This window comes from Lathamus discolor, chromosome 10 (assembly GCF_037157495.1).
Source record: "Lathamus discolor isolate bLatDis1 chromosome 10, bLatDis1.hap1, whole genome shotgun sequence".
Lineage (NCBI taxonomy): Eukaryota > Metazoa > Chordata > Aves > Psittaciformes > Psittacidae > Lathamus > Lathamus discolor.
This window is the reverse complement of record NC_088893.1, coordinates 10,672,390-10,699,860: the sequence shown is the minus strand read 5'-3', so window position 1 is coordinate 10,699,860 and position 27,471 is coordinate 10,672,390. Positions and strand designations below refer to the sequence as shown.

Here is a 27,471-nt window from a genome sequence, read left to right as displayed (position 1 = left end):
CTAAACAAATACCTCTTTAAACGTCTATTATGGGAATTCAGGGAACAGCTTTTTTTCTCCTCCTCTCCTGCAAGTAGGGAAGAGGCTTATTAGTGCTGTCCTTCCATAGGCGAGGTGTGGAGGCTGGGAAGTTGTGAGACGAGTAGCATTTGGTTTTATCAGTCGAATCTGCTCTCTCCTGGACTGTCACTTCAGCCAGTAGGATGAGGAAAGGAAACGCAAGGTGCTGGCAGGAGTGTGACTTCTACAAGAGGAAGCACATAACACCATTCACCACAGCTACAGAAATGACCTTTTTGTTGTTCATGTGTCAGTACGAAAGAATTACTTCCATGATACTGCTTGGTGCATCCATGCTGGATATGTACATGTTGAAGAAGATGTATTGTATGTCACTGATGTGCGTGTCAGAGTAACTGTATTCTTTTAGACGTGGTGTTATTTGCATGCTGGAAGAGCACTGTAGGCTTGGGCAGTCAGCTTAGGTATTTTTCCAGGCTATCTTTTATTCACAGTCTCTGAGAATTCCCAGGGGGCTCCTGCTAAGTACAGGAGGGAACGGGAGGTTTCAAGGTGAGATGTGATGGAAGTGGTTTGGACAGTCTCAGAGCTCCAGACAGATGGGGCTGAAAGAAAAATGGATGCTTCAAGCATCTACTCAGAGTCACAGAGCCAAGAAAAACAGAACTGAAGGTGCAGGGGTGTGAAACGGGAGTAGAGCTGACAGCCCCAGGCTGAGGGGCAGGGCTATACACAGCTCTGGAGGGAAATGTCTGCAAGCAGCAATCTGGCCTTTGGTAAAAGACAGAGATTTGGGCAGGTCCACGGGTTTTCAGTGGAGCTCAGCTGTGAACAAGACAGAGCTGGCCAGTGTGAGAGTGGAGGATAAAACTGGTGCTTGCTGGGAGGAAGCCAGTGGCAGGGGTGACTGCAGCCCTCCTCTGAGGGCAGGGGAAGGTGCACCCAATGGGACAGCTGTAGTTGGGGATCAGGGGAGACTGCTCTGCTCAAGCACAGAAGGGTTTGCTGCCCTGAAAGGGAAGGACAGGCAGATATTCCAGTGTTCTATCTTGCTGTTGCTGAAAGAGATGAATCTGTCATTATTTACTGCCATCTGTTAGACAGACAAGAATGGCAGCTGCTAACAAGGATACGTTACATCTCGTAATGTCTTTCATCCCCCAAAACTTGAGCCTCCAGGGGATTTACAAAGACAATGCAACCAATTTGGTGCTATAAGAAGAGTTACACCTCAGACTAGAATCAAACAGTGGAAATTTAGCTGTTCTTTGTAAGCTATCTCTGTATCTTTGTAAGTATCTCTGGCAACATTACATTTAGATGAGTGTGTTTATGTGACTGCTAACAGCCAGTGCAGCCCATACCCTCTCTTGAGAGGTCTGGCCTGGGTACATGGTTATAAGAGGGTTTGCATCATGTCCCCATCTGTGACAAACCTCAGGTGGAATTCATCATATTTTTGCTTCAAAAAGAGATTTGTCTCTTTTTTTCCCCCATATTTTAAAGGCCTGCGTACATATCCACTCACAGTAAGATTTAGAGGTGATTAAAGTGAGCTGAGAAGCAGATGTCTGACATCAGTGTAACACAAAATGCCTTCCAGGCACTTTCTCCCTTCCATGGTATTACCCTGATCTCACTCCACTGATCCCACTAAGATGAATTTGTTGTTGGGGGAAATAGAAAATGCAGAGGGAGAAGCAGCAGTACAGTTCATGCAGTTAGAAGTGTCCAGTCCTGCAAGTCAGATCCAACACAGTAAGTGTTTTGTGGCTCCTCTGCTCCCAGGTTTGCTGATGGCTGACGGGATGACCTTGTATGTGTCTCCTGGGTTCCTTGTGCCTCGGTTTCATCACTTATAAAATAAGGATAATGTCTGGTCTGCAACGTGGTGTAAGATCTAGTAATAAAAAGTACTAGGAAGGAGCTTAGGTGTTATTACTATTTTATATCTTCAGAGAATGCAGATACCAAAGCAAATGACAGGCGCAGCAGGTCACCCTGTCCCTTGATCAAAATGAGGGTGAGAGAGGGAAAGGAATTTCTTAATGGGAGCAGCCATCTGTCAGGCATGCAGAAGAAATTACTGAAGTGTGTTATCAATAGTTATCAAAACTTCCTGGAGCGGAAAGGGTTTTAAAATGCTAATGAGCTTTCACTTGTGGTTCCATGGCTGGGCCAGTTGGTTTCCTTTCTGCATGTCTCCAGGCTGAGCAATGACTTTGCATTGCCTTTCAGACCCGGGTTCTGGGTCTCTTGTGCTTTTCTCAGTGTGGTTTCTGGAGAGGGTGAAGTCATCCTCACTGAACTATTTCTCATGCTTATTGTTTTGCATTGTGTGAAGTGGGCTATTTTAACAAAACTCTACATTTTTACAATGCCAAGAAGTAGGAGCGTTGATTGCATTCCTGCCTCCGTGTCCTAAGGATGTGCATTTCCATTTTATTGTCTTCTATTTTTACTTCATTTTTGGGGAGGAGGAAGGGCTGGAACACCCTTGGGACAGGCAGCGACCACCTCTGGGCTGGTGTGGTCGGGGTGTGGAAGGAGGGACACGGTGCATGTCCCGGTCACCCTGGGGAGGTGGCACGTAGCCCATGCTTGGCACGCACATGAGCTGCCCCAGCAGCCCCCAGGCAGCTGCAGAGACCCAGCTGTGGAGAACCCCTCTGCTGCCTCTGGCTTTTTAAGGCTCATTTAAGCCCTAAAATAACAACTACCCCTCCCTGCTGAGGGAAACCGGCCAGCATTAGCCAAAGCCTCCCATTCCTGCTGTCTAGTGAAACAAGGACTTTCCCCTCTGTGTAAATAGGGGGACACTGCTCCCCTCCCCTTCCCCCTGAAGGGGAGCGCTGTGCTTCAGCATGCTGCTCCTGCCCTCTGACAGTTCCTGCACATGGCTTACAGCTCAGGGCACCCAAGACAGTGGGTGACATAGGCTAACCTAAGAAGACAGCAGATGGGTGCAGGCACTTTTAAGAACAGCTGCTGGTGTCTCATTCAATAATCCCATTTTTAACAAATCCATGCGATAGCAGATACTGGAAATTAGGTTTTTCTGTCCCCTCTCATCTCCTGAGCCATACTTGACCTGTTCCACATGATCTGGGGATTAAAGGCTTGTTATTTTAGCTTCCCGACAGTAAATCTGAGCCTGGGCTCTGCCAGGCCATTGAGCTGCTGCCCCTTGGCTCTCACCCTCTTTCCACTTCTTGTGCGTCAGGATAGCTCACAGATGTGACTTCTGCTAAGGGTCATGGTGGTTCTTCCCAAGCACTATGCACCATGGCATCAGCCCAGTGTGTTGGTTTGGGCATGTTTTGTAGCTCTGATGATCCTGTGTCTCCATTCTTCAAATACGAAAACTTTCTCAGAGTGGAGGCTCAGCAGCATCACCCCTGAGCAGCACAAGTGTGACCGGGAAGAAGGAGAAATCCCTTCCTCTTCTCTAATGGGGCTATAAACATGCTTTTACATCTGAGATCCAAAGGGAGAGAAACTGTGAGGCAAATCTTGTCAATGCTGCACTTGGGGCTGTCAGCTGAGGTGTCCTTCGTCTCCATGGTATTGGTGTACTTCAAGCTAATAACGAATTTGACAACACAACACTCCTGCTACCACCCTCAGTTCCAAAGCAGGGAAGCTGTGTCACTGAGATGCAGAGTGGCTTATCCAACGTCACCCTGTAAGTAAGCGGCACTGAGGGGGAAAAAAGCCTCGGGTATATCTACTGTCAGTGTTTCACAGTGCAGCTTGTGCCCTTTGGGAAGGTTTTGCCGATGGAAAGGTCTGTCCTGAGAATAAAGCTGGCATTGCCAGCTGTGCCCTCCCGCTCTCTGAACCATTTCTTTCTTTCCGAAGGGAAAAGATGTTTTTCTGTAAGAGGGAGAGGCAAAAGGTAGTCTCCTGGGGCCAGTGGGACCCTCGTGGAAAGACCGGTGCCCGTGTGTACCCGGAGCCCGGCCGGCTCCCGCACCGTTGCCCGCTCCCGCACTGCCGCCCGCTCCCATACTGCTGCCCGCCGGCTCTCCCGTAGCTCCTCACCCCCGTTACCACCCCGCGCAGGGCGGAGCGCGGCAGGGCCGGGGCTGGCTCGGGGACCCGCAGCCCCTGGCGCCCCGGAGCGGCACGGGGAGCAGGGGGGGGGCTGGCTCCGCCGGGGGTGGGGCCGCGGGCGGTGCGGGGCGGAGCAGAGGGCGGTGCGGCGCGGCGGGGAGCGGAGCGGAGCGGGGAGGCGGGAGGCGGGCGCTGTCCATGGCCCTCGGAGCGCCCCGGGCTCCGCCGCGCCGCCGAGCGGAGCGATGGGCAACACGGTGCACAAGACCCTGGCAGGTACCGGCGGGCCGGGGGGGCTGCGATGAGCTGCGGGGCGGGGGGTGCCTCTCGCCCGGGGAGAGGCCGGGGGCGAGCCGGAGGCAGCGACCCAGTGGGGTGTCTGTGCCGGCCCCGGGTCCGAGCCCCGCGCCCCTGGGGAGCGGCCCGGAATAAGCCGAGTGTTGTTAATTGCGACTGCTTGCGATGGTCCCCGCTGCGGCGGGCACCGGGGCGGTGATGCTGAAGCGGCGGGGCGCAGCTTTGCCCATGTGAGAGCCACAAAAGCGGGCGAAGCGGAGCTGTTCCCGCAGCTGGAGCAGCGCTCCCTCAGCCTTTCGGTCGGATCCTTTTAGGGGATTTCTTTGCATTCCTCATGCTTTTTCTTTTTTCTTTTTTTCCTTTTTCTTTTCTTTTTTCATTTTTTTCCCTTTGTTTTTGAAGCCACTTGTTAATATGGAGACATGGTGGTTGATCAAGAGTCTCCAAAAGAAAACTGTTTGGAAGCAGGTCTGAAATGTTTGGTAGACTGCCCTTGTTTTAAACTGCCTCTTTAGTGAATTCTGTCCTTACACAGGAGATGTACAGATTCTTTTCCTTTGCAAGTTCATAGTTGTGAGGTTTTTTCCTCCTCAGAGAATCGGTGCATAATGAAAGCAGTTGGTCTCTATAGAATCAACAGTATTGAATTACTGTGCCCTTGCCAGTCTGTATCTTCAGCTAGTTTGCTTTTCTTTTCTGCTCTTGCAGAGCTCCTGCATTGCATCCTTTGTACTTTGGGTTCACATAAATAAAAAGGGGTATTATTAAACTTATTTAAAGAAGCAGGAGGACCTATTGAATACACACACATGCTTCCCTGTAATCAGCCAGGGAGCTGAATATAGAAATAAAGAGAGGAATAGATTTGCATTTGGATGTGCCATATATATTGTCTTTGCAAAGAGAGGGTGCTTGGGACCTTCAAGGCATAAAAGAAAGCTGCCAGGCTTGGGGTTTCACTATGAACCTGTGATTAGATTTCTAGCTGCATCTGCTTTCGTTTTCTATTACATTTAAATGGGAAATTAGCTCCTTTCACAATAAGGAAGTTTTAATTTTCTTACATGCTTCACCAACAGGCAAATAAAGGCATTGTGAGGAGTGCATGACCTTGAAGAAAATTCATTTTGTGGATTGGCTTTTCAGCTGGAGGCAACATCAAGGGGCACATGAAACATCTGAGAGAGCCAGGGCAATATCATTGGGTCAGGGGAGGTTACTTCAGTAAGGCTAGAACTTCCCAGAGGAAAAATCTCTGTGCCTGCTGGGGTGTAGGTTCTAGCTGTGAGCCCTGTTCCAGAAGGCTGAGAGTTGTATCAGCCATTCTGCCTCCTGCTAGAACAGTCTCCCCTGAGCCGCCTTCCCATGCACAGCCTTACACACGTGAATTTAAAAAAAGGGATGACATCAGTTGCACTGCAGTTCTGTGATTAAAGAGTTCCTCGCGGTGCTTTCAAGGGAAGTTGTTAGAAAAGGGGGAAAGTTTGATGGAAAAACTGAAGCCTTGATTTATGTAGCCCTCCCAGCTCAAACATTGTTCTGGTGGCTTAGAAAATCCCCGTCCTGTCCTGCCAGGTGGAGAGCGTCTCCAAGGATTGCTCTGCTGGGGATAGTCCGTGCACGGACATTTGTCAAATTGCGCAAGGCAAAACTATACAGGACACTTGAACACCATTTGCTGATGTGCTGGAAGATGCTGAAAATGTGTCTTTCCCCCCACATGTAGCCGTGTTCATTTTTTCCAGAGTAATGACAGTCAAAAGAAGCTGCTAACCTGTGGCTGCAGAAGAGATTTTTGTATGGTTGCAAATCGAAAGTTTATAAATGTATTTTGTCAGGTTGGCCACAATTCAGCAATTTTTCTTATCAGTGTAATTGGATCAATCAGATCCATTGTTTGTCTTTCATTTTCCAAATGACATTACAGGTTTAGAACTGTTCTTGGAACAGTCCTTTTATAATGATAAAGTTTTTCCGGAAGACTGAACTGTTGGATGAAATCCTATTTATAAATGCATTGCCTGTTTCGAATTGCTCAAAGATAATTGGTCAGATAAAGTCTTTCCTCTGCTTTGACCAAAAGGCACCTCTTTCTTCACCCTGGCAGACTGAGCAGTGCACTTTCATTTTAACTAATAGAGGAATTGCTCTCCCGTGTCCCATAGGCTGAAGTAATTTATTAAACCCCCAAACAAACAGAACACCCCCAAACTAAAATTTGCCTACCTGTTGCGTTAAATCAACAGGTTTTGATTTAACAATGAACAGATGAAGAGGTAAATCAACTGGGGAAGCCTACAGATGCTGTTTCCCTTCTGTTGTTTCTTTCACCAGGAATAGCTCAAGGTGGAAAATGTCTTTCCATTCTGATTAAATGTAGAGAAAACATGGAGGGACCGTCATCATTTGGCTCCCGGAAAAGCCAAACAATCTACAGTTCAGGTTTTATATAGAAATGGAAATACTCTTCTCAAATAGTGAAATTCAATTTAAAATCCTATCGAACACAGTGCAACTCATTTTTATACCTAAATTTGTTCAAATATGTTTTCTGTGCTTGTTGCATCTTTAAATCCTTGCACAGCCTCACCCTTTCTCTCCACAATTCCATGTAATATTACAAGAGCACATGCTATTCGTGCCACAGAAATTTGTACCGGGAGCTTGGGAAACTTGTGTTTGCCAAAAATCCGATGGTTAACACACAATGGATAAAGGTTTTGTCAAATTAACAGCGAGGTTTCAAACCAGAGTGGTATTGAAATGAGTAATAGGCTAGGGCTAATGAAAGGCAGCTTCTATATTTGAACCGGTTGAGGAGGCATTTGAATGGAAAAGAGCTGAGATGTGTCAGATACGCTTAACAACGGTCCTGAGGTGGTGGTGGTGGAAATCGCTCTTGTCTAGATGACAGCTAAATGATGCACGACACATTCCTCCAGCAGGACGGGTGCCTCCTGTGGCTGGCCTGACCCCAGAGGGGTGAGCAGGACCTCCTCGCCTTCAGGCTGTACATGGTGCCAGCCCTTCCGGTGTCTCCCCTGGGAGAGTCTCCCATTGCATCTCCAGTGCAGCGTGGGAATTTACGCTTGGATGTCAATATTTTCTCGCCTCCCTCCCCTTACCGCTGCCGATTGTTCGAGGTGATTTGCAGGCAGGTGGTTAAGCAAGAGTGAATTCTTTATTATTGAGGCATGCGGTTTTTGTGTCTCCTACAGGTGATAAACTAGGTGTGCAGCATTGCAGGTGATGGGTGGAACTTGTCCGGACCTGCAGAGTGGGCTGGGAGGCCGCGTGGATGTTGGTGGTGGATGGGTTGCATACCAACATCAGTCTTTGTGGCTGCTCTTATCTGTGGTGCTCTCTTTAGTTAACTCAGTGGTGAGCAAGGCAGCAAACAGCACACATCCACACCCCAACACCATGGATGGTGCTAATTTCTCCATGCAAATTTCTTGCCTTGGCAGGCACTTCAAGCAGGGCACAGAAAAGGGCTAGTAGCTAGATAGGAGCATGAAGATGCAAGGGGTAATGGGTTAAAACTTAAACAGGGGAAGTTTAAATTGGATATAAGGAGGAAATTCTTCCCTGTTAGGGTGGTGAGGCACTGGAATGGGTTACCCAGGGGGGTTGTGAGTGCTCCATCACTGGCGGTGTTCAAGGCCAGGTTGGATGAAGCCTTGGGTGGGATGGTTTAGTGTGAGGTGTCCCTGCCCATGGCAGGGGGGTTGGAACTAGATGATCTTGAGGTCCTTTCCAACCCTAACTATTCTATGATTCTATGATTCTATGACTGGCAGCCTGGAAGAAGTGAAAATTCTCCTGACCTGGTGAGGTCCTTACATGGAGCTGCAGGGTGCAGGAAAAGCTTGGAACAACATCTAGGATAGTCGGGCAGGCAGCAAGTGTCCTTGTGGCGCACCACAGCAGGGTAAGCAATGGACAGCTGCTGCCACAGGCGGGCAGGAGGCACTCACTGGCCAAAGCACGAGTAAAGGACTTTCCAGTTGGGGTCCAGTTGTTGATCCTGGCCCAAATAGGGCCATTGGTATTTAACAAAGGAGCCAAATTCCCTTTTAAGAATCTGGCTGGGATCTGATTGCAGTGCTTCTCCTACAGCCTTCCTCACAACTGTGAGGAATACGAAGTATGAGTGGCATTTATGTCTGGTAAACACAAGGGAGAATGGGGCTTATTCTGGCAGAAATGACTTCAATTTCTTATTTTTAACAAATTATTTTGTATTCTTAAGAAAGTTGCTTTTAATAACTAACCCTTTGTCAGCAACTCGGAAATCCCAAGTTTAGACCTTCACCAGTCTGATCCCATCTGCCAGCCTTTTGCGAAACAGTGGTGATTGTAGGGTCGCAGCTACAGTAGAGCAGCAGGAATTTATGGCTTGTGAGTAAAAGATGATGTTTCTGTGTATCCTTTTAAAAATACTGATGCCTGTTATCATAATATGCACACTTCTTTTGTAAGAAATGAGCATTAAAGACCATGTAGTAGGATGAAGTCTCTCTGCCTTTTCTAGGGGCTAAAATCTCATCTTCAAGGAGCATTTTTGATTAGATTCATTCTCTGGTCCCTCCTCCCCTTTTAGCTACTAGTAATGCACTGTAGGAGGAGTTCTCAGTATTGTGAGTAAGGAATTAGTTCAGTAAATTGTTTGGTTTGGTTCCAGTCTGACTTCAGTTAAACTACAAAATAACACTTCAGGTTGTTCTGGTTTGAGTGAAAAAGGTACCTGTTCAGACCAGTTTTTGGTTTGGGTTTGGTTCAACTCTGATCAATGCTGATTGCAGGTGTTAATTCTGCCTCAATAACAGCCTTATATTGCCTGTTTTTCTGCCTTTTCTAGGCTGGGAGTTGAGGTTTGTAGCACCCGTCAATTGATTTTGCTTCTGACTCCCTGTGTGCCTTTTTGAGCAGGTGGCTTTATTGTAATCTTGCTTTGCATTTAAGGGAGGTAGGAAACAATGTTTGGCTTACATGGGTATATGAGAGTTAATTAATTGACATGCAGGCATAAAGCATCTCCACGAGGAAGGTCATAGAGGTGCAAAAATTCACTGCTTCTTTTGTAGCTTTCTGCTTTTCCACTCTTCAAAAGGAAACCTTGTGAAGCTGCTCAGCCTTCACTGTGATTTAGAGCTGGAACAGGTTGATCGTATACCAAGAACTATCTTTAACCAGCCTTGCACAGCACATACTCAGATCTGTGCTGCAGCCAACTGGCATGATTAATTCAGCGTTACCATTGGCATCTCGGCTGTTGAGACTGGAGAAACAACTGTACTTGAATTCAGGAAGGCATCACCTATCAAGACAGTGCTAAGTGGAGCTGTGTGTCATGCCCCCTGAGACATACACAACACATTGCCAAGTGTGTCATTAAAGTAAGAGCTTTTTGTCGCTCTTTACTGTTATGCTGGATAGTGCTGGGCATGTGCCCTCTCTTCTATTTTATTTATGCTGTAGAGGGGAATTGCTTTACTAAGAGGTAGGATATCTGGCAAACATCACTTTTCCCCTTTTATTTCACTAGATAATTGCTGCAGGTTAGAAGGATCTGTGTGTCACCATCTGACTCTACTGTAGATGCTTAAAATCACACCCCTGAGTCTGTGTGTGTAGGCAAAACCCTTAGAGAGCCCTCACCACAGGCAAAGGAAATTGCTGCTTCCGGGAACATTATAATATGACAACCTATGGAGGTGCTTAAGTGTGTTTAAGGTGTTTAACTTTATGCAGTCAAGTTTGAATGTGCGGGCATTAGCGTTTACTTGACATGAGAAGGATGAATCACCTTGAAGCTTATAGCGTGCTAGTAGGGATCCTCCTTGCATATCACATTCAGTGGCTTTTTAATTAGGAATGCAGGTAAGCACCTTGGTCCTTATTAGCTCCAGTGGATTTAGCATATGAGCTCGTTGAGTTTTGGATTTGCACTTTTGGACAGTGAGTGTCCTGCCTGCACAGTTTGCCTTGCAAGGAAACATTTTCTTTCTCATCAGCATCCCACTGTTTGCAGAGCCTATCTGTGCGGGTTGGTAGCTAAAATAAGAGCAGGCTTTCCTAAGGTGGAGTGTGTGTGTCACCGTGATGGATGTGGTGGGTTAAGGAAAGAAGCAGGGAAGCAAATCTGCTGCACCAGGCAGGGGTAGAGCTAGTGAGAACCCAGGAGCAAGGGCATGCTTGCTGGGGTGGCTTCATGAGCTGCAGATGTGATCAGGCCAGGTGTGATCCCCTGAAACATGTGTCAGAAGCCATCTGAGTTTCCTTATGGGGAAGGTGTGTGCAATCTCCTCCATCTCTTCTCTTTGTATTCGCATCTGTCTTATCTCCTTTGTCTTCTTTCTTGTGCCTGGAGTAGTTTGGCATCCAGCACCTGCTGCTGCTTCGTGCCAAGGCATCCACACCAAACAGCTGACTCAGGACGTGCACCTTCACTACTCCTAATGAGTGTGCTTGGTCACACTCTCATTAGGTCTTCCTGGCATCAAAGCCGGGAATGGCCAGCAAACCGTTCTCCAGTCTTTACCCAGAGGGCAGATGTGTGCTCACTTACCAACAAGCACAAAAAGAGGTAGCCCAAAGGAACCTGGCTCTGTGTCACATCTTGGGAAGGCTTTTCTGTCTGCGGCAGCTGGAGGAAGTTTTGCTCTAGGAATGTTTCCACACTTTGTTCTGTCTTCTCGTTTAGGCAGCTTCTCCACCCTTGCTACTGGTGTCAATAATCTTCTGTGTCCTGGATGGGGCTGACCCCGTGTCAATGGTCCATATGTCTGTCTGGTGGCCCCAGTGCCATTTGATTGCAAGGTCTTACCGCTTCTCTGAAAACCTCCCCATCCCACCTCTTTGCGTGCTGCAAATACAGCAGGACTGGCCAAAGGCATCAGCTGGGGCAGTCCCTTCCTGATGGTCCCTTAGATGAGATATGTGCCCATGGGATGATATGGTTGGTGGGAAGGAGATATTTTTTAGTCTGGGTTGTTCTATATCTTGATGATGGCTGTATTTTTTTTTTTCCTTCTATATGTTAAAAAGCATGAATCATTGGCACCGAGACGTCTGGTTGAAAGATTTATCTCAGCATACCTGTGCCAGCTTTTCCCTTCAGACCTGGATGCCCTGTTGTTGCAGTTACTGAGTGCTGGAACATTAAATTCTGGCATCTGAGCAGTCGAAGCAGGGCTCTGGGGAGGAGTGAGGGAGGGGAAAGTGATTTCTTGCTTGTTAATTTGTTTTTCCCTGTGTCCAGGGAGATACCTTCCTCTGCTCTGTGTAAGCAGAGCTTGCTTTCTATCCAGGAGTCTTTTTTTTCTCTCGGTTCTTTGACACCTCTGGCAGTGGAGCAGCTCAGAGATCTCCTACTGAGAGGATCAGACTATGTTCCCTTCCCTGCTCCAGCAAAACAGTGTCTTTTTTGACTTTCTACACCAACAGGACTGGTGTAAAGAAACCAAATCAGAAGATAAGAAATTACTTTTTGCTTGCTGCTGGAATTACACAGGAAAATTCTTTAAAGAAAAAAAAAAATTAGCTGCATTTCAAAGCTTTTCAGTGCAGCAGGGAAATCACATTTTGGATTTTTTTAAGAGCTACTGATGCTTTGAAGGGAGGAAAATGGATGGAGTTGTGTTTGTAGAGTTGTGGCGAGATAGTTGCATATAACAGGTTTTGTTTTCTCAGTTTTCTTTTTTCACTGTGGCTATTTACATAATAATGAGGCTTTTGTACTTTAGGAATTGTATTTTAACCATTCATTTTTCTGTGACTCCAGGTTTCTTGTGATTGCACTCCTGATGGCATAATGTCTTACGGCTCTGTGGGAGAAATAAATAGGCGGTATAAAAGCAAAGTTCTGCTTTTCATTGCCTTTGTAGCAACACAGGGAAGACAGTCAAGAGTAAATTTCCTTGAGTGAAAAGTTTTCCATCAGGTCCCTGAATGCCAGGGGAAAAATGTTTGATTTTTGCCCTCCTCTATAACTCAGATGTTAAATCTGCCAAGCCCTGTCTTGACAAGCCAAAGATATAAGATAGAATATCCCATTTGGCAGCAGAAATGAAATAATTTACTTCAGGTTTATCTCTCTTTCCTCAGTGATAACTAGCACTGTGGCAATAGCTTTTCTCAGCCTGTTATCTGTTTTGGTCTCACTGGGACACTGGCTTCTCAGCTTAGCATGTTCTGTAATTTATGGAGTGGAGTTTAAAAGTTATCTCCTTGGTGTGATGCTAAGGTTGAAAGCATAATTCCTAATGAGGGGAAATTGCTATTTCTTGGGGTCTTGAACTTGGCATGGTTGGATAGAGCTTTTGTTTTGGTAACAGAAGACACTTGGTGCTTGAGGTCTCTTTGGTCTAGTGTCCTGATGGTGCCCAAAATTGCTGTTGAGAGGCGCAGCTAAGAGGCTGCAGTGAACTACAGTTTTTTGGGGGAGGAGGCAGGACCAGGACCTCTAAGCATGTGCTTGTGCTCTCCAGAAGGCAGCTGGGCAGGTTAGCACTGATGCAAAGCCTTGGTGGAGTACAGTAAATTGGAATATCTGTATCACAGGAGGTCTTAACAAGTTTGTTATTCATCAGCAAGGAATGGCGTTAGTAGAGCTGGTCCCTCAGGGGGTAAAGGTGGGCTAGATAATCCCTGCAGGCTCCTGCCAAAGAGGTGTGCCCCCAAGAAACACCTCTTTAAGGTGCTGTTCTTGGGTGGCCCTTTCATCAGGACACCATCAAAAACTGTTGATTACTTTGTCCTGCAAAGTGAGAGGGTTTCTATGAATGAAATAATTTACTAACTGGTGTTGCTTCACTCCTAGTGATAAAGAGCGTTGGTTCGTACACTGTATGGTGGCCATTGTGCTGGTTTATAAAAGAGAGATAACTTTCATATGATGGCTCATGGGGACAAACTACACAATGGAAAGAGTGTTTAAGTAGCTCAACTTTTATCTGACGATCAGCGTTGGGTTTGCTCTGGAGCACTATGCCCCTTATGGCTCTATGGCTGGCTGGTGAGCACAGGTCTGTGCAGGACTGGCTGGGGATGAGCGTGTGGGGACGCAGGATCTGCACGAGAGCCTTGTTGGCAGAGAGGGCTGGCAAATATCATTGAACACTGAGACCATGTGTGCAGGGAGGAAAGCTTGATGCCAGCAGAGCTTCCCTATGCTTGCATGGAAGAAGGCTTGCAGATATTTCAGTATGCCAAGCATTTTGGTTGATCTCTCCTGGGAAGGAGATGTCCTCTGAAGAGTACGAGGCAGATCTCCTCGCTGGCATCTGATTTGTGAGTCTTAAATAGCAATTACTGGGTGATTTGCCAGCAGGAGAACAGCACTGCTTGTGCTGCTGATGTGATCAAAGGGAGAGGGTGAGAAGGACAGATGCTTCCCAAGTCAGAATTTCAAGGAAATCCATCTCGGTTAAAGTTTATAAAAACTGATCTTAGCCAACAGACCCTATAGCGTGTCTTTAAATACCACAGCCTTGAACAGCAGTCTGTACGGAGTCGTGCCTGGGGATTACTGTTATTTGGGGATATGATGAGGGCTAGGAAAAGACAAGGCAAGATACAATCACAGACACTCACAGAAAAAGACCAAATGCTGTAACGTGCCCAAAAACCAATCTTCTGAGTCTGAGTTTTGTTTCCAAAAATGCCTGAGTGGCTCAGGGCAGACTCTGTCTGATTGCAGTTTGTTTTGCCCATCAGCTGCATCAATTGTGATGTGCCTCGTATGACCAGCTTGGCAGCCACCACTCAATGTAGGAAAGCTCTCACTTTGCCTTGTAGGTTCAGAGATCTGGCAACAAGTGCTTTCATGTAAGACCTTTTGTATACGTGGAATTGTGCAGGAAAAGAGGCTTTTTTTCTGAAATAAAAATGCTTTCTTCCAAATTAGCTTATTCTACTGCTGACGTTATCCGCTTTGAAAAGGCATGTGAGCGTGCCAAATACCAGTGTCTGCACATAGATACTGGCAATAATGAATCTGCTGTCCGTTTGCACCCTGCCTTCTTCCAAAATAACTTTCATGTCTAGACAAAGGATGCAGCTCACCTGCAAGGCTCAGCTATCCCCTCTGTTTGTTTTGCTATTGCATAGTAATTAAGATATTAATTTATTTTAAAGCGTTCCAAAAGCTGCCTCTGCAACCCCAGTGTTTATGTAAGAGGGAGAAATTTATAATTTATTGAATTTGTGTGTGTTCTGCCGGGATTATTCATTGGAGGAACATGCTAAGTGATTTTTTTGTATCCTAGTAACCAAATGTGCTTGCTTTTCCATGAATAATCTTTATAGTTTAACTTGACCAGCCAAATCTAGAAGGCAAAACTCAAGCAAATTAAATTTATCAAGGCAAATAATTACAAGGCACAGATAGCTCTTTGCAGGTGAGAGAGAACAAATTCTTTTCTCCCTCATTTCACTAGATAATAATCAGATTGACAGATGCTGTCTGCAGAGTCTGATTGTACTGAGCAGAACAATAGCGGAAGTTTGAGTCGTTAGGAACTAAACTTCAAAACTTGATTTGTTTAATATTCATAATTAATGAGTTGGTTGAAACGGCCCTTTCCTCCCTCAAACAAGCAATGCAATGGTTTCCAGTGCTTCCTAACTACAGCGCAGATTATTTCCCTTCTGGGGGTGCCAAGGTGGGAAGTTAGGGGTTGGAGTCCCCTATGGCTTGGAGTTCCCAGCTCTGCTGCTGGCTCATCTGCCTCAAGAGGACATTGAGGATTAGTTACTAAAATGCTTTGCAAAGCCCTTTCTCCCTGGAATGCCGTCCCCGTGTGGAACAGCCAGAGTTTATCACTTATTAGAAGTGCTTGCATTTTTCTCCTTTAAAATTTGTTTTGGTTAAAAATTAGCCCCTTTTCAAAATTGAGTTTTGAGGGGTCGTGTTTCTTTTGAAATGTCTCTTCCCCTTAGCAATATTAAAATCTAGTTTTAGAAGCAAAACAAAAATAAAAGCTTTGTTTCCCAACTCCCTGAGCATGTTTACTGCTTCTCCCACCCTCTTCAAGCATTCAGCTGACCATCTCCAAGCAGGGGGCAGAGGTACATTCCTCCCAGAGAGGTCAAAACCGCTTCCCATTTTAAAATAAGCTATTTTCAAACCATCTTTTTTTTTTTTATGCATTCCTATTTAGCAAATGTTTATACACCCTGCAAAAAACCTGCCCTCCTGTAAATAATGAAATCTATGGGCACGCCAGTGGAATCAATCACCAAACCACGCCAAGCAGCTCTTAACTAATTGCTCAGATTTTCCTTCGAGATGTGATTAACAGTACAGCCTCATGAGACAGTTCCAGAAAGATGGAGAAGCTTTCCTTGTGTGCTTTTGGGTCTTGACCATATTTGCCCCCTCCCTAATTTGTTTCCTCCCTCTTGAGCACAGCCCTGCATGAGTAGTCCTTGTTTCCTAAAGGCAATGGACTAAAGGCAATGGGCAGACATGTTAGGTAGGTCCGTGCTGAGGACCTTTCTGTGCTTATATTCCTGTATTTTCCCTTTCTGTACCTATGTGCCTGTACTGAGTCAGGGCATCACTTTGGAGTGGTTGCTGTTGTGCATCTCCAGATGTCAATCATCACCACATTTATCACCCCAGGTCTCTGCCCTACCAAGTCAATGCTCTTCCAAAACTCTCCCTGTCTTTTTCATAATCCTTTTTCCCCAGGGCTAACAGCGGTGCTGGGAGCACTGGTTGTGACTTGACTCTCTCTGTGGCAATGAAGGAGTAGCTGAAGGGAGTGATAGCTCACCAGTGTTGCCTTGGAGGGTTGTGGGGTTTGGGACCTGAAATGTTTTTTGCCAGAGAGGTGACCATTTTCCTGAGGAGGTGTTTGGGAAAGGCATGGTTGATGGCAGAAGGTGTGCTTGGGGTGTAGACACAGCACAGCCTGGGATCCATGCTGGGAAGCAGCCCCCAGCCTGTGGTAGAGGGGAATGACTGGGGCAGACATGCCAGGTGGGCTTCATCCTTCTGGTGGCCCCATGCAACCCTGGGTGCACACACTGTACCGGGGCTTTGCCAGATGTGGGCATGTAGGTCCAATAAGGAGAAGGAAGAAACCTCCCCATCCAAAGCGTTGTGGGTCTGCCCTGCTGTCACAGGATGGGGAGCTGCAGAAAAAGATCAGATAAATCAAATTTGGCAGTTCCTGCTATGAGGCATCACTGCAAGGCAGGTGGGAAAGATGGGAGCAAAGGGCAAGGCCTTCAGGCACAGGGCTACGGCTTGTGCAATACTCAAGGAATACTGTTCCCGTGCCAGGGGAGGCTCCCGGTGCTGCCTCTCTGGCTAGGAGGGGTTCATGGCTTGTCTGGGTCTGGTCTGCAGAGCACCTGCTAGTATTGCCCAATCAGCAGGTCCTCCTTATTAAGCACTACCTCAAGCTAATAAGATGCTGTTTTGCAGCATCGTGTGTTCTCCATGCAAGGGAAACCATGCAGAGGGCTTTTATATGCCATTAATACATGACCATATGGCACTGCTTGTATGCAGGCAAGGGCTCCTGAGGTGTAGTAACATCACGAAACATTTCTGCTATTGATCCTACTTGACCAGGGTGGCCTAGAAAAACCTGAAGGGGCAGAGGAGGACATGCAGCTGTCTCACAGAGCTCTGTGTGTGTGGGATGCTGAGCTGGAAAGCATCCCTGAATTTGCTGTGGTCAGGCAGGCATGTGCTCTGCCCTGGGGCTGTTGATACACAAAAGGTTTGCTGGTCCTGTGTCCTATAGCTCTGTCTGAAAAAACCCACAGCGCTGCTAATGAAGGGGCTTTCCTACTGGGAGCCAGTGATTTTGAGCTTATCTTCTCATGTACAAAAGCGCAGGAAAGGGAAAGGGTAAGGAGAGCTACATCGGGGCAGGTGTATGGGGTATGGTGTACATCTCAGGGTTGTGCTGAGGACAGGCTATGCTGCTTCCCAACTCTTTTCCCTCCTAGTATCTGCCACGAGCAGCTCTTGCAAGCAGCAGGCTGGTTTCACCAGCAAAGGGTGATGAGTTTGTCTTTGGGGGATGCTCTGGTTTGCCTCTTCATCAAGAAGAGCTCAGGCATGTACCAAAGTACATGCACACCTTGCTGTGGCACACGCAGCATGTGAGTGCTGGAAGTCCTCCATGGACCTGAGCCGATGGAGCTGTGCCAGGGTGGCCATTGGCCACTGCCATTCAGATGATTTTCAGTGTTATTTTTAGACAGCTCGAGTGCATTTGGTTTCAGCTGAAGTCAGTTCCTTGATGTGCTGGCAGACAAGGGGCTGGATGGATGGGAGTGTGTCTGTGTGTGGGGAACGTGTCTTTCTGTGGGATGCAGGGAGGTTTTGGGAAAGCCAATCCTCTCCTACTATCAGCAGATCACTGCAATGTATGAGTTGCTTAGGAGAGCTCTTGAAGTGACTGCTCAGATTTGGTATTTCAAGAGGCACTCTATGAGTAGTGGCACCTATAGCGCCCAGTGTCTGATGGATTTGGGACCAGGGGAAAGCCCCTTTGTGGGTCCGTTTTGATGACTTCAGGCTTTCTGTACATTTGGCATCCCTTTTCCAGCATGTTTCTAGCTCTGAAGTTCCCTAGGAGATGATGTGAGTGGCACATGCAGCATGGGAGACATGGTGCCATCTACTTCTTCGAAGTAGATGTTTCTGAAATGCGGAGCTGAAAACACAGTGCTGCTGCCTGTGTTTTATTCTGGCCAGAACCACCAGAGGCTCGAAGCTGTCAACATGTAATTGCATATTTTTTGTCTGGTAATAAAATTCTGTTCTACCAAAAAGAAAGAACCAAAAAAAGAAGAAAACACCCCAAGAGAAACAAATCCTTTCTCTCCACAGTTTTTCATATGTGATTTATAGGTGTGTTTTCCCAAGTAAATCCAAACAAGGCTAGTGAGTGACTCTGAATTAAAATTTGATTCAGTTACGTGAAACAAGAGCCATCTGGGTGGAAATGGGAGGTTTTAGACAGCTGTTTGTATTGTTTCATGTGGGATTTCTAGAATTCCCAGTTCCGCAGTTAGCAAGGAGTGTGCTGTTTGACCATACAGTGGGGGTTCATAGGTGTAAATAATCTATGAAGAATGAAAAACAAATATATAACGTAGCTATGAAAATAAAACAACTTGAAACTCTGCAGTAAACTGAAAGATACAGACCGAGTGTGCTCTGCTGAACGATGGTCCAAGCTTCACCTTAAAAAGGTGGGAAAACATGGTGAAAACCAGCCCTTTGTATTGCTTGGACCTCTTGGACCTCTCCTGGCAGGGAGTCGTCCATGGGTAATTGCTGTTGAGGCTGCAGTGCTGTTTGTTTGTTGTGTAATTCCCGCATTCTCCCCATCTTTTGAGAGCAATTCCTTCCTCTAGGGGAGGGAGCAAGAAAAGGCTTTGGCCTTTTTCTGGCCAGAAAAAGCAGGCATTTGTCTTCAACAATGCAAGGAATTGTCTCTCATCTCCAGATTTCTACAGTTCACCTGCCTTTATCATCTCTTGGCTATGGTACCACAAATGGAGAGTAAAGGGAGAAAAATGCTGGTGTTGACATAGGTGTGCCGGGATCAAATCCCGCTAGTGTTAAGAAGATTGACACAGAGGCTTAGAAATAAACCTCTCTTGCTCAAATCCTTTTTGTGTTGAAATAATTGAAGACATTTGAGATTAAGGGGCTGAGGTCACTGTGCATCCAGTAATGGTATGATTGTGTTTTCTTTTGTTTGGACAGTTTAATATCTTGAAGTGGCTCTTGTTTCCTCTTATTAATTCCTGTAAATATCATGGAAAAGGATCTCACAGCTCAGCCATGCAACAGCCAAGTGTTGCACAACCACCTGCCTCAGACTGGCTTCATGGCTTAGCAGAGAACTATGCATTTAACAAAAATTCAACCAAGGAAAAAAGGATGTGTCTTTTTTTAGCGGAATGTTTTCCTCTGATTCTGGACCAGCAAAGAACTCTTCTCTTCCTTTTATTTACCTTTTTTTTTTTCTTTTCTATTCTTTTTATTTTAAAGATTTTTGGGTTTATTTCTGAAGATGTTCTATATTTAGAGAAAGCTTCTTTGTCTGAACATTAACTAAAACAGCCAACAAAATGTGTGATATTATTGTGCAGGTTGGACTGTACGTGAATCGAGTGAAGTCACCAACCCTTCGGGTCACTTGGAAAGAGAGTTTGGCCAGTATTTAATATAATTAAAATATCCCTACTGGGAGTGTTGGCCTTAGGCACCAGCCTACCCAGCACAGGCTGGCCTCGGTCCCTATAACCCGTTAGAGTTACCACCACCACAAATCCCTTTGTGCTTTGTGATGCCTTCAGAGAAGATAGCCTGGCAGAGGGGAAGAGCTGTGCTCCATTCCCATGATTTAATTATAACCAGTTATTCCCATCTCTTGGCCCTGTTTTGGATTCTTTACATGTTGTTTCGGAAAAGCTTAATGGAATTGCAGCCTTTGTATATATAAAATATAGGATGATTGAAGACCTGGCCACTTCTTTATTTAACTTCCCCAGCCATGCGTTCCTCCCAAAGCATTTTCCCCTCTTGCTGCCAGATCACTGTTTAAACTGTGTGTAAATACAAAAGGAACTATGGACAACATTTAAAAATGCTGCACCATGTTGGGAGCAGGGCTTGCTAGAAAGAACTCCTTCTGAAAGGCCTTTTTTCCCCTTTTGCTATGGTTCTGTGGCTCCCTTAGGACAGATCAAAAGCCCTGTATGGGTGCCACCATTAAGTCTAATGTCTCTCTGGTTATCCATCCCTGTTTAGACTGAAATAGCTCCACCGTTGTTTCTTTTAAGCTGAATCCTTTCCTGTACTTTGAGTACAGAGAAGTTGTAATTAGGAGGAGAAAAAGAAAGAGACTCTTAGAACCACTATGAAGAGAGGAGATAAAGACGAAAGAGACTTCTGTAGCAAATTCAAGGCAAAGCAAAATAGCAGGTTTGTTCCTTTTATCATAAGGTTTTCTTGGAAAAAGCTGAAGGCAAAGATGAATTGCCAGGCCCTCCTTTCTGCGCCTGTAGCATTGCTGTGAGGGCTGATCTCACCCTTCATCTTCAGCTTTTCTTCCTCTCTAGTTCTGGACAATTCCTGTGCTTATGGGAAAGTTTCCTTGTATTTTTACTGAGTGTGGAAAACAGGCTCAGCTCTTCTCGGCTGGAGCATCACACCCCACGCCGAGTCACCAGCAATACAGCTCAGTGTAGGGTGGTACAGTACAACATGCATGCAAACCTGAGGAGCTTGCTGACAGCACATCTTATGTACTGGCCTTTCTCCAGACATCCCTTTTGGAGGTGGGAAGAGCATAAATCTAAATTGTATACAGTCCAAATTCAGAGGGATGAAGATAACGTAAACACTGGCTTTTAGGGTGTTTTCACAGAGAACAATGCATCAAAAGTGAAGCTAAGTTACTACTATTGCTCTTCACATCTTTTTTCTCCCTGTTTCACAAGCTGCCCTCCTGGTGCAGTGCTGTGACGCTGCTGGTCTGTAGGGAATGGGTGGGTTTCCTGCATTAGGGAGACAACAAAATTCTTTCCCTCTTTTTGTTCCTGTCTGTGCTGGAAGCGACACATTGACAGGCTGCTGGGGAGGATGTGCCAAACTCCAGCTCTTTCCATGAGCCCTATATTGAAAGCAGGGGATGGAATAAAATTGCTGCTCTGAGGATATTAAAAGGGAATGCGTTTCATTCTCCAATTTCATTAAAAGCTATTAACATTGGAATGACATGGTCACTATTTATAAATCCCCAGTGCAGATGACTTGGTACAGCTGGTCAGAAGAAAAGAGGTTCAATGGAAACAGGGAGTCTATTTGCATTAATGGTGGTTACGTGCTCCTCCGGCAGTGAGAGGAGAGGCTGAGGGCATGGACCATTTCAATGTCAGTGATTACGCCACTCACATATTCTTGTGACTCTTCAACAAATCGCAGTCATGATTGGAAAAGGAAAACACCTGTTCAGAACCATGCTTTTCAATGTAAAACATTGCTCTGAAAAACAGTTCTGAGCTGTTTATACTGTCTGTAGGGGAAAACTTGTCTTGGAAGTGAGGAATTAATGAATGGAGAGGAACTGGGGGCAAGGAGACCAGCCCATATTAATTTTTTAATCTGTGAGAAATACTTTAATGAGGACCCTTTCTGTGCAGTGATTGATCTGATGGGTCTCCTGCAGACACAACAGCAGGGTTCCTCCCTGCCTCAAAGTGAGAGCCACATGTGGTGGCTTCAGGACTCAAGGGATGAGCAGCACTCACTGATATAAAAGGGTTTTTGAGTCTCTTGGGTTGCTCTTAGGCTGTCTCTGACATCTCTGCTGAGCAGTGAATGCTGCTGGCCTGGAGCAGGGAGGAAGGGATCTCTGAGTCAGACCCCAGTGGCACTACATCCTTTAAATTAAGACTATCTCTCTGTCTTGATACCATGAAAATCCATATTTGAGCCATGTGTAGAGCACTAAAGCCACTGAGGACTGGAGCAGTCATTAAAGAAAAAGATGAGATGCCCTGAACCCTAACTATTCTATGGTTCTATGTACTGTGGGACTGTCCTTGAGTCAGGCTGTGGAAAAGGCAAGTGCATGAAGAAAATGATGCTTGACACATCAGCAAAGCACTGTTGAAATGGGAGCCTTGGATGTTGGCCTTAGCACTGTAAATCCATGGAAACTGGAATCCATGTAGTAAATCAAAGCAGAACCCAATTGCCCCAGAGAACATGAGGGTTTTCGTTTACATCTCTACTCCTCTCCTTCCATCTTTGAGTCTCCTTCTAAGTTCATTCCTCCAGACCAGTATTTCCAGCCTGAAGTATTTTAGTGGTCTCTGCTTTATGGTGCACTTTATTGTCTGTTTCTAGAAAACAGTCAAAATAATAAATCACAAAAATGCATATCCTAATCTCTGACTGAGAAGCTGAACATTTAGATTTGGAAAATACTTAATTTTCCAACCTTGCAGTCTTCAGAAAACATTTTTGGAGTTGCTTAAACAGATGTCAACTTCTCTTTGCTTTTGATCCTCTCCCAGGCCTGTGCTATGGGCTCTGAGTTTAGGACTAGAAGATGAAGCGAGCTGAGCAGCCCTCTGCTCTCCCCAGGTTAAACTTCACTTTCTAAAGAAGGTAACAACTTTGTAAAAACATAATACATCAAGTCAGAGTCACAGGTTTGCTCTTCTGGTGTATGAAGTCATATGTGTTGCATATGCAGCATATTAGTGAGGACATGGTCCAAAATTCATAGTAAGAGCTATAGTAAGGGCGGCTGACTGATTATTTTTGACAAGATGTTTTTATCTTAAGCCAGTAGCCAAAAGTTTCATCTAGTTTTGCGTCCCGTATTTTATGACTTTTAAATCCCTGACATCTTTCAAAGCTCTTTGGCTCATGACCATGGCCTTCTGACTGACAAGAGCCAGTGGACTTGGGTGTCGAGGCCCTATAACAGATTACAATCAGCCATGCCATTTCCAAGGCTCCTCATCTATCATGTAGCTGCTTTCATCACTTGCACCAAAAGACTTAAGCAGGGATTATAGCATGAACCCTGCCTTTTCTCCGTTCCTCTCCCTCTCACTCTGTCTCTCATTAACCAAGTCTAAGAATTTGTTACTAGAGTTGCAGACTCATTGACCCAGATTTGCTAATAGTACCGGGGAGAGGAGATTTTTTTCCATGCTTAATCGCTGGCTTCTGTGTATTCTTAGTGCTATTTATATGCAGGAGAACTAAAAGCCTGTAATAAAGATGGGGCCAACTTTGCAGCAAAATTCATGCATGCGCTCAGTGAGAGGCACAACAGGAGAGAGACGGGGGAAGAGAGAGACGGAAGTGAACGTAGGTGGACTCACCAATACTTGCAGACCCAGCAGCAGATTTCTTAATAGCAGACCCTGCTTCTGCAGCCTGATCCACAAGACCAGATTGGTTTAGCTCAGGGCTCCCACTTCACTCTGACAGTGCCACACCATCAGAGTCATGTGCTGGCCTGCTTTGTGCCAAGTTTGGTTTCCCTTACCACCAAAAAGCAAAGTCAAGCAGAAGGTCTGGAAGTGGGTTTGGGAGAGTCTTCCTGCCTGATGTGGGAGAGCGCTGGCTCAACCCTGTCTTTGGGTTCTGTGATCACTTATGGGTCATGGAAGGTTTGCTGTCAGCACTTTCCATCCTTGGAGCAGGCCTTCTGTCATGGTTTATTTTCTGCTTTGAGCCAGCTGGTGGATCTTGGAGACAGTCATTGGTGTTTCAGCTGCACTTGCTGTCTTTTGGCTCTGATGCTGGTGTCATGATGTGACGTGTGGTTAACCAGGAGAGCTAGGGCTTGGCGCTGGCTTTCCTGTCAAGGCAACTGTTCTTTTGAATGATGTGGTTGAACTTTGCTTTCTTATGTGCTCCCCACTGCAAGGAAAGGGCTTAATTTGAAAGGAGCAGGAGCTCATTTCCCTAGGACATGGTGGGAGACAGGGGATGGAGCAGCCTGGAAAATACTCCAAGGTCCTTTTGGAATTGCCTGTGTTTGCTGGTTTGAGAAAAAGGATCAAAACAAAAGAACTTGGCCTAATGCTGTTGGCAGATAACTCTCTGCTTTCATGGAGGAATGCCTAGAAGACATCATTGTCTCATTAGTCTCTGCCTAGAAAAAGAAATAGATTATAGCTTTTAGGTTTTTAAATCCTCCCCAAAGTGTTTTGTCTCAAGCAGGAGACAGGCACAACTTGATTTTGCGAGCTTGAAGTCAGTCCCTGTTCTCTGCCAGGGATTTTTCTGGACTGTTTTGCAATGAAAAATGTTGTATGTTCATTAGATTTTTGCAGTGAGAGTTACCTCAGTGCCACCACACACCTTCTTTGAATGAAAAAACAACTTCTGCCTTTCCTCCTCTCTCCTTCCCAAATTAGTCTCTTAAAAATGTCACATTTCCTGCAACTCACAACAAGCTCTTCTGTCTCCCCTTAATGCCTTAATTTCTGCATCACTATTGCAAGTGAACCATGTGAGGGTTTTTAACTCCCTGGAAATTCGTCTCAGGTTAGAGGACTGGGCGGGGAGATCTTTACCTCAAAGCAGGGCTCTGGACTGGTCGTGCAAACCACAGGGACCTAAATGGGGGATATTTATTAATTGTCAAGTTGAGTTTCCCAGAGCTGGAGCCAGCAGGATGTTCAGAAATGAGGCCAATTGTTTTGTAGCAGCCTTGTAGTGGATTCGGTAGCCTGACTTCATAAATTCACACTGGTGAGCGTGGAATAGGCGACGCCAGTGCTTCCCACAGAGGTCCCCGACACATTTTCTGTATTAAAAAAAGGATGTCTAGGCAGTGCACTAAATTTATATGTGAACAGATTTTTATCTCTTGTTCTCAGAAGATAAGATCGCGGTGCAGCAGAATCCTGTTTCGTGGTGTTGTTAGCGTTTGTTATCTGCAGTAACAGCCTAGGCCGCTTCTTCCAGCCTCCAGCAAAGCTCCAGCCCTGTGCACATGTGCAGCTGCATCATTTCCAGCACTAAAGATGCAGAGGGATGAGCACAGCGAGGACCATGCTTTTAGTGGACCACCGTGACTGACTTTTGTTCCGTGAGGGCTGTTTCTACAAGCTTGTGATCATGCAGTAAACTTGACCTTGTTGTCCCTACCTGTTGGAATTTTCCTGTTTCAAAGCAGAAGCCACCTGCCCCTCTCTCCAGATGCCTTGTTTAATGTTCAACAGGGTTGTTGCAGCAGCAGCTACCTGACTATCTACTGTAATAGGAAAAAGTTCTAATGTTACAGATAAAGCAGCCATATAGATAAGGCACGGGCGTGTTTGGTGGATTCCCTTTCTCCTGTGCAGCGGGCATTAACAGATAGGTTTCAGGCTGCACACCACTCCCTTTGGGCCTTTTCTCTGAACAGCACAGGGAAACTATGCTCCAGTTGCCTGCTGATGAGCTCTGTCTCCTGTGAGCTGTTCACCCATGGGGTAGTGGTCCCCTTGACGTCCTTGCTTTATCCAGTATGCATCCCTGTTTGGCACCTGGGTGCCTCATAGTTTGCTTGCCTTGTGATTCTGCGCATCTTCTGTCATGGATTTACCTGCAGAGGTTCCTCAGGAAAGGGCTGTGGGACCCAGGCAGTGTCTTTTGATGCAGACCATAGATTTATTGGTGGTACATCAGGAGGGCAGTGCTCTCCTCCTCTGTGAGGCTGCCCTTGCTGTAGCTCTCTGGTGTAGCTCTGGTCTCCTTGAAGATTATGCTCTTCTCTCTTGCTTTAGGGCTGTCTGTGATATTATTCCTGCCTGGCTTCTCAGGGCAAGTGAAGACGGGATCAATCTGGCTTAAGGTCAACTCCCCAGCTAAGCAGTCTCCTCAGGAGAGCAGCAGCCGTGAAGAGGGCTCTTGTGCTGAATGTTGCCTGCTGCTGTCAGTGGGATTTCAGTGCCACAGCAAACCTGATGCTGTGAACAAACGGGTGAAAAAAATGTGTATTTTTAGAACTGGAACCGTGATAAATATGTGGGGTTTGTGCAGGGTCTGCTTGCTGTACCTTTTTGAAATGCAAAGTGCATGGTTGTTAAAATACCTCTCCAAAGGTCAGCGTAACCTAAGAAATAAATGTGCTGGCCTTTTGGAAAGCAGGTGAAGTTTCAGATGCGTGACAGCTACTTGCAGTTGAGAACGTGGACCCCCATAACCCAAATCTGTTTCAGCACTTCCCATGTGACACCATAAGGACATGAATGGAAATGCTGCCTCGCCAAAAAGATTTCTTTTGCAGGTTGCGGTGAGGAGCCCTACACCACCCTTCATCCTTCAGCTGAGCTTTTTCTACTATTTTCTTGGCTTATTTCATATTTGCTGCAGCTCTGCGCATACGTTTGAGGGACTCGTGCTGCAAGCATCATGTTTGCGGTTGGTGAGAATAGGGATGTAAAATGGAAAATTCTGGAATGAAAAGGAGCAAAATGCTGGATTGGACCTCAGGACATCACCAACCCAATGGGTTTGTGTCCTGTTTGATGATGTAGCCAGCCTGCTGGCATGCTTACAGCACTCAGGGTTTGAAGTATTTGAGAACCTTATATTTTTTAATCCTTTTAGCTTCCTGTGAGGTGGAGGAATACTATTACTCTCTCTGAGGCAGGGAAGTGAGGCATAAAGAGAAGAAATTACTTGCTTAAAGCTTTGTAGGAATCTCATAGCTGAAAAGGAGAGTTGGCGTAGCTTTTAGCTGCCTGTCACGGCATCAGGCACCCTTGGGTAAGGTGATGTTTCTGCCACGAGCTTGGCTGTCATTATCCCACTGACGGTCTTTTGGGCAGGAATACAGACAGGAGGGGTTGGGAGAAGTGGCAGAGGAGCTGAAACGTGATCCAAACTATGGAAGCCGAGCTGCAAATCAGGGCAATTCAAAGGCGCAAACATCCTGTTGAGCTTGCCGAGTCCCCGGCAGAACATAATGAGTAAAGCACGCGCCCAAGCTCAGCTTCAGGCGTGTTTCAGTGGGAAAGCTCTGCCTCTGCTGCCTTGGGTTATGTCAGGTTTTATTCCTGGTGGCAACCGGCAGGTGTTCATGTGAGGGGGAACGGCATTATAAATAAATTATCCATTCATTTCCTTCTGGGGATTTTCCTATTGTTTCGCCACAATATGCTTTCCTGTTTTCAGAAAAACTCCAAAACAAAACAAAGCCAAACCCTGGCCCCAGGTTCCTCTCTGGCAGGAGGGACCAAAGCTGTGTTTGAAGTGGGTGTCTGTGTCATTGCTCTTCTGGCAGTTGCGCTGCTGGCACTGTCACTCCCACCTCGGTCCCCGTTCTTTCAGTGTGGGAAGTACGTGCCCGGGAGCTGTGCTGGGGGTATCGCATCCTGCCGTGCTCTGTCTTTACACAGGTCTTTTCTCCAGCAGGCTGATGTGGGAGGAAGGCTGGTGCTGCACAGGGAGTGGAGAGCAGGGGTTTCTTGTGATAGCAGAGAGGAGAACAAAAGTCCTCTTCCCTCCTTCCTCCTCCTGGCCAACACACTGAGGCCAGGGTATTCGCTTTCACAGGGAAGTTGTTTTAACCATTTTAGAAGAATAAT

General features: G+C 46.2%; 1 protein-coding gene across 2 annotated transcripts in view; it reads left to right on the top strand.

Moving 5' to 3' along the window:
* NEURL1B (neuralized E3 ubiquitin protein ligase 1B) overlaps positions 1-27,471 on the top strand; it is a 135,259-nt gene that overhangs the window by 95,750 nt on the left and 12,038 nt on the right. The window contains exon 1 of one of the 2 annotated variants that reach the window (XM_065690671.1): positions 4,224-4,353. The exons of the other annotated variant lie outside the window; for it this stretch is intronic. Within the exon in view, the coding sequence (XP_065546743.1) occupies positions 4,323-4,353 (31 nt within the window). The 5' untranslated portion in view covers positions 4,224-4,322. Of the gene's footprint in view, positions 1-4,223; positions 4,354-27,471 lie in introns of those variants that run through there. 2 annotated transcript variants of the gene reach the window in all.